The sequence below is a fragment of the Manis pentadactyla genome, chromosome 3 (genome assembly GCF_030020395.1).
Source record: "Manis pentadactyla isolate mManPen7 chromosome 3, mManPen7.hap1, whole genome shotgun sequence".
Taxonomy (NCBI): Eukaryota; Metazoa; Chordata; class Mammalia; order Pholidota; family Manidae; genus Manis; species Manis pentadactyla.
This window is the reverse complement of record NC_080021.1, coordinates 66,943,444-66,950,775: the sequence shown is the minus strand read 5'-3', so window position 1 is coordinate 66,950,775 and position 7,332 is coordinate 66,943,444. Positions and strand designations below refer to the sequence as shown.

General features: G+C 38.2%; 1 protein-coding gene across 13 annotated transcripts in view; it reads right to left on the bottom strand.

Moving 5' to 3' along the window:
* Positions 1 to 844: 844 nt before the first annotated feature.
* The window catches only part of NCOA2 (nuclear receptor coactivator 2), a 298,607-nt gene continuing 292,119 nt past the window's right edge, over positions 845 to 7,332 (bottom strand). For all 13 annotated transcript variants that reach the window (XM_036886218.2, XM_036886214.2, XM_036886211.2 and 10 more), the window contains one exon: positions 845 to 3,132. In XM_036886218.2, the coding sequence (XP_036742113.1) occupies positions 3,121 to 3,132 (12 nt within the window). In that variant the 3' untranslated portion in view covers positions 845 to 3,120. The remainder of the gene's footprint in view (positions 3,133 to 7,332) is intronic.

The following is a 7,332-nucleotide window of genomic DNA, read 5'->3' as shown; positions in this document are numbered from 1 at the left end:
ACCATACAAATACTAGAAAATTTTAAATTCACACCAACAGTTAATGGCTTAAGTTGCATTTCAAAATTGATTGTGTATCTTTGGGTTCTGCAAGTGGATCTGTACCACCCATTTCATGTGTTAAGCCCATGTGAACTCCTTTTTTTCAACACAGATTAAAAACTGTATTATATAAACTGCAAAAACATTGCTTTCAATTATTACAGGCCATAAGAGATACACGTGGGAGGGGCATTTTAATCTTTGAATCAAATTCTTTGTAGTAAAACAGCTCACTTCACTTTTTAAACGTATCACATTACATGAACACTTAAATGAGTTTTACAACCAAGCTAATGTATGTATACTTTTCACATTATGTTTTTCACATTTAGTAATATAAGTAAAACACTGATTATTTGTTCTATTAAACAAAAACCAAGTACTCAGTCTAACAAATTTATCGTGTACAGCATGAGAAATACTGACAATGAAGGGGATTGATTTGGCTTTTGCTTCTATAGTGATCAATATGATCAGAGGATGCCTTCACTTTTCTTCTCTTAATTAGATGTAAAGCAAAATCCATTACTTGATCTGAGCCATAAGAGAATTTATAAATCTCTTTTCCTTCAAAACAGTAATGATCATGAATCATTTAAAATTACCAGGATCACAGACTTGCAGGCTCATCTGAACTGGAACTGACATTAAAACACAATGGGCAGATGGGTAAGTAATAAAAGATACACACGTATTTTTGGGCAGATGGGTAAGTAATAAAAGGTACACATGTATTTTTGGACAGTGTTATGTGGAAAGGGACTTAAAACTCAAAAGAAATCCAATTTAAACTCCGTTTCTCTTTTGTGCTGTGTGAAGTTAAGATCATTCTAATTCACATATACCTAAAAACCAACTTAAAACTAGTCACCTTTAATTGTGTCTAACGTAAGCCTCATCACTGATGAGGTCAAGGAGTTCTGGGCCACATCTGCTTGTTTTTTCCATCACAGTTGAGCAACCCAATGATTTGGTTGAGAGAAGTAGAGCCTTTTGAGGGGAACAGCGAGCTGGCGGCCACTGAGAAGTGTTGTTCCTTGGCCACCTCCCTGTAGTGAGACCCCTCTCAAGTGGAAAAAAGGTATCGAAATGCAAATGTCCAGAAAATATCTTTAGTATGGAGCAACACTTTCAGACTGTCTACTTACCATTTATCTTTGGGCTATATCTCTTCCTATAATCCATAATCTGTACATATAGAGAGAGATATAAATATAAATAGGGGTAGTTTGTACATTTTTCACCCTGCCACAAATAAACAATCAAATTTCAAGGAAAAACTTCTCTGTTCCTAAAAAGCCTGGCTAATGAGATATAAAATGCTTTGCTTTTTAAGACATCAAAAAAGACACCATTCTGAAATTTAGGTAAGAAAGTATGTGTATTAGGGGCTGGGGAGAAACATCTCAAAATAGGTCATCAGTTTCTTGGTATTGCAGTTTTCTGAAACTGATGCCAATTAATAAAAGTATTCCCCTATCAGGGTGGGCAAGAAAAACAACCATAAAAGTGGCCTGCTTAGTAACATGTAGTCTTTCTAAGGTTCATTAAGAAAGAATATAAACATATAAAAATAAAGAATTGGTTCCTACAGTGGCTGCATATCATATAGATTAGATAAATGATTTATGAGCAGAATCACAGGTTTAGAAAACAAAAAGTCTCAAGTCTACAAATTAGGTCTAATCAAGGCATTGATATCCTTTACAAAACACCTTTAGGAGACATTGCTATGAAGATATCTAATTCAATACTGAAGTACCTCATTTTTTAGTCAATTCCACAATATGTATACCCCACAAAAATGATACAATTAAAACACTTACGTTCTCAACTTAAATTATTGCTTGTTTACATATAAATTGGATTTTATGTACCTTACAAAACTTCGGCTTAGCACTGCTAAAAAACAAAATAAAAAACACGTGGCGGAGGTTACATCTGTCATGGTATCTGCTGTCACTTTTTTAAACACACTATTATTTTCTCCTGTTTTGTAGGCCGGTGTGGCTGGGGAACAGAATAAACACGCTTCCAAAGCAGGTATCGTTAGTCTGATTTATCAAGTCCTAACTTTGCTCCTCTCCTTGTCAGAAATGCATTTTTCTGAGATTTAAGAGTTAGCAATTGGTAAGTGGCTGGCAAAACATTTAAGGAAATGAATGGCTTACCTGGTTTCTGTTGTTTTTATTTTTTAAGAAAATGAATGAAAATGGGGAGAGCTGGGGGAGGCAGAGGGGCAGGAAAAGTGAGGATCAGATGGGGAAGAGAAGATGTTAATTCAAGCTGTCTGATCAATCTAAAGGGAGTTTCATAGGGAAATGAAAAAATTTCTTCACCATTCATCATTTAGGTGAACTAGTTTGGTTTGAATGAACAACAAAAAATAGGGAAAGTACTTGTTAACATCCACAGCCCTCTCACAGGCTCCTTCATCTGTTCAGGAACTGAAAACTGTCCATGGTTTTTTGAGCCGTCTACAAAGATACTATGACTTTATTGGTCTTTGCTTCTTGGGTATGTCTACATTTAGCACTATCCATGGTGTCTGCTCTGCTTTTATCCCAAATGCAGGCTTTAGCTTTAACTTAGTTTTAACTTAAAAAAAAATTCTTCTCTTTCCCCTACATGAAATTTTTGTACTAGGCTGATTAGCCAGGGAACACAAAGCAAGAAACCAGTGTTTGGAACCAAACAGGAACAGAACAAGAGCACGGGTGTCTTCCTTAAGTACACACATCTAAATACATTCAACTGACATGGGCACAATATTTGCCTGTCAACATCTACTTTGCAGGAGAGATCTAAGTTGCACTAAGGTGAATGCAGTGAACAGACTGAGCAACTGTCTGGATGCGGGCTTCAGACTGTTGAGAGAAGAGGCTGCTCCTCCTGCAACAGCCAAGGGGACTCGCCCCGGGAGCCAGGGCCCAGGCCCCACTGCTGATCTTGCTGTGGCAGAACTGGATGGCAGGTCAGTTGGGTCAGAACAAGTAGACACAGCTCTCCAGACTGGTAAGTGTTTTGAGCAAGTGAGACCAGTCAGCTGAAGAAAGAAGCAACCAGCTACCTTCAGTGTCAGCAGTATTTCTGCAGGAGAATGGAGAGAAAGTTGTGAAATTTTTAGTAAGACCATCATGAAGCCTGTCGCAAGAGATCAAAATACATGGCCGTTTTAAGTAATGCTAATCACCAAGGCTGCAACTGGTTGAGTTACATTGATTTTGATGCAGACGAGCAGCTGGCACTGATCTTAACCGCACATCAGTGTTTCCAAAGGCTGGCAGATCCTACACGTTGTTCCAAAGGACTCAGACTACAACGGTTTACCAGTCTCTCCTCCTGAATGCCTGCTGCTCTCTTACCAATGACAGCTTAGCCCAACTTAATCTCTCCTGCCTTCTTAAAAAGATTACTGAGATAATGCAATTGCTGAACTGTCCTTGGTTTTTGACAGCATCCAATCTAGAAAAGGCGACCACTTTTTTCTTTTTTTTTTTTTTGAAGTATCACTGATACACAATCTTATGTTGGTTTCAAATACACAACACAGTGGTTCAACAGTTACCCATATTTTCAAGTCCTCACCACTTCCAGTGCCATCACTGTCCATCAACACAGTAAGATGTACCAGAATCATAAACTGTATTTGTTTCCCTTGCCTGAGGAAAGGTGCCCAGGAAAAAGTTGCTCATATTTACATTCAAGAGATTTTTGAGGCCACTACTTTCTTAATTCTTCCTCAAGATTATGCACTACAAACCCACTTCCTATAAAATGCCCTTCTTGACTCTGTTACTGAGATACTCCTAGGGGTCCATGGAGCGTGTTCTCCCTGGCTTCATCAAGCGACATAAACCAGGGTTTTGACTCTTGGATATGGCTAGTTTCTTGCCGCTAATGTGCTGACAGTTTGATTCGCTGAAGACCAAGAGCTGTAGCGAGCAAGAATCACGTAGAGGTGTTTCCTTGGTTGGTGTGCAAATATCTGTCAATGCTTTTCTTTGGCTATTGATGATCTTCTTCCCCCCAAATTTTCATTCACTTAAAAAATATCAGTTGAGCATCTACTCTGTGCCAGGTCCATAGCAAGACATTTCCAATTACTGCTGCTATCAAAACATTGCTGAATAGACCAGGTAGACAAATAAATAACAGTGTGATCTGAGTTACAGGAGGCGAAATATTGGCTGCTGTGGGAACATATAACAACTGCATCTGGGATTTAAATATTTAGACACTGAAGGTTTTTTTCCCCATTTTGAAAATTTTATTTATTTATTTATTTAAATTTTATTTTGGTATCATTAATCTACATGAAGCACATTATGTTTACTAGGCTTCCCCCTTCACCAAGTCTCCCCCACATACCCGTTCACAGTCACTGTCCATTAACATAGTAAGATGCTGTAAAATCACTACTTGTCTTCTCTGTGTTGCACAGCCCTCCCCGTACCCCCCCCACACTATACATGCTAATCGTAATGCCCCTTTTCTTTTTTCCCACCCTTATCCCTCCCTTCCCACCCGTCCTCCCCAGTCCCTTTCCCTTTGGTAACTGTTAGTCCATTCTTGGGTTCTGTGCTTCTGCTGCTGTTTTGTTCCTTCAGTTTTCTTTTGTTCTTATACTCCACATATGAGGGAGATCATTTGGTACTTGTCTTTCTCCACCTGGCTTATTTCACTGAGCATAATACCCTCTAGCTCCATCCATGTTGTTGCAAATGGTAGGATCTGTTTTTTTCTTATAGCTGAGTAATATTCCATTGTGTGTATGTTTTTTTCTTATGGCTGAGTAATATTCCATTGTGTATATGTACCACATCTTCTTTATCCATTCATCTACTGATGGACATTTAGGTTGCTTCCATATCTTGGCGTTGTAAATAGTGCAGTGATAAACATAGGGGTACATCTGTCTTTTTCAAACTGGAGTGCTGCATTCTTAGGGTAAATTCCTAGAAGTGGAATTCCTGGGTCAAATGGTATTTCTATTTTGAGCATTTTGAGGAACCTCCACACTGCTTCCACAATGGTTGAACTAATTTACATTCCCACCAGCAGGGTAGGAGGGTTCCCCTTTCTCCACAACAGCGCCAACATTTGTTGTTGTTTGTCTTTTGGATGGTAGCCATCCTTACTGGTGTGAGATGATATCTCATTGTGGTTTTAATTTGCATTTCTCTGATGACAAGCGATGTGGAGCATCTTTTCATGTGTCTGTTGGCCATCTGAATTTCTTCTTCAGAGAACTGTCTATTCAGCTCCTCTGCCCATTTTTTAATTGGATTATTTGCTTTTTGTTTGTTGAGGTGTGTGAGCTCTTTATATATTTAGGATGTCAACCCTTTATCGGATATCTCATTTATGAATATATTGTCCCATACTGTAGGGTACCATTTTGTTCTGTTGATGGTGTCCTTTGCTGTACAGAAGCTTTTCAGCTTGATATAGTCCCATTTGTTCATTTTTGCTTTTGTTTCCCTTGCTCGGGGAGATATGTTCAAGAAGAGGTCACTCATGTTTATGTCTAAGATTTTTGCCTATGTTTTTTTCTAAGAGTTTTATGGTTTCATGACTTACATTCAAGTCTTTGATCCATTTTGAATTTACTTTTGTGTATGGGGTTAGACAGTGATCCAGTTTCATTCTCTTACATGTAGCTCAGACACTGAATTTTAGTGACTCTCTCAGATAACACATATTAGAACCATCAGAGATTTTCTAGTTTAAGTAAGATTCTAGAGAAAATCAGCCCAAAATAATCCTTTTCACCACAGCATCTGGGGAAACTGGACAGATCATGACTTCTAGGTCAAAGGTGAATTACATTCCTGGTTAGGTGCACAGTTCTCCCAAGCTTAAAAAATTAGCTTAGAGGACTACCTCTTATTAAATTTCCTCTTAGAAAAGAACACTTAATGTACTTTTCTACAATATAAAGGTGAATATGACATTTATTTCTAATTTGTGTCACATGATCTTATATAGAAATACTTCATGGATTTGACTGAAATATGTGAAAATCTTTCAATTTTTCAGTTAGTCTGGAAAAAATAATTCTATTGAGAAGAATTTATATCTTTAGAAACTTTCAGGCAGTGTTCTTTAACGTGGCCTTGTCCATAAGCAGCTATTAGTCAGAAATCAGTTTAGGGAAAGAGAATGCAGAACGTGGCATGCATCTCTGGAGTAACACTGCTGGGCTTGGTGTCCTGGCTGTGTCACTTAGTGGGTGGGGACTCATTTAATCCTCCTGTACCAAATGCTTCATAGGGCCAACACAAGGACTGAACAAAATGATGTAGATAAAATGTTTAAATAATTCCGGGGACATAATAAGTGTCCCCATACCATCATTATCATCACCAACCCAAAGCTGATACTAGTGATCTGTTTCCATAACACTAGTAAATACAAGTAATTACAAGTATGTTCGATATAAGAACCGTGTGGCTAAGCAGTAAACTCAATTTTAATATGTTTAAGTGTATGTAAAATATAAGGAATACTATAATAAGTCAATGTAAAAGGAAAAAATCTTTTGGTTAAATAAAATAACTGCCCTTCTCCATTACGATTAGCACGTATAGTGTGTGTGTGGGGGCACGGGGAGGGCTGTGCAACACAGAGAAAACAAGTAGTGATTTTACAGCATCTTACTAAGTTGATGGACAGTGACTGTGAAGGGGTATGTGGGGGGGACTTGGTGAAGGGGGGAGCCTAGTAAACATAATGTCCTTCATGTAATTGTAGATTAATGATACAAAAAAATAATAACTGCCCTCCTCTAAATAGTTTTTTGGTAGATCTGTAGCTGTATATACTAGCTCTGCTTGAAGCATGGTATAATGTCAATCTCCATTTCTGGATAAATGGAACACAGATTCAATTAGTAATGGATTATAGTGGTTTTTAGTTCAACGAATAGAACCAGATCACCAATAAAATTTCTGAAAGGAGCACCCTGATTCACAACAGAGAACATTATAGAAACAGCCTGCTAGTGAATCCCTGCCTGTGCACACGTCAGTAGGAAGAACAAATGCAAAGTGATTTCCAGCGATTACTCATGGATTAGAGGGATATACTGTACATCTTATCTGAACGGAACAAGAGTGTCTGTGACAGACTGTTCTCTGGCCTTAACATTCAGCATGAACAAAGTACAGATGGCTAAGCCAGATTCAAGAGGAAGGCTGGAAAAAAGCAGAGAAAGTAGGAGGGGTATAAATGGCCCAGATTAGATGACAACAGGGAGAGACTTCTCACCATGAATCCTGAAAGGTG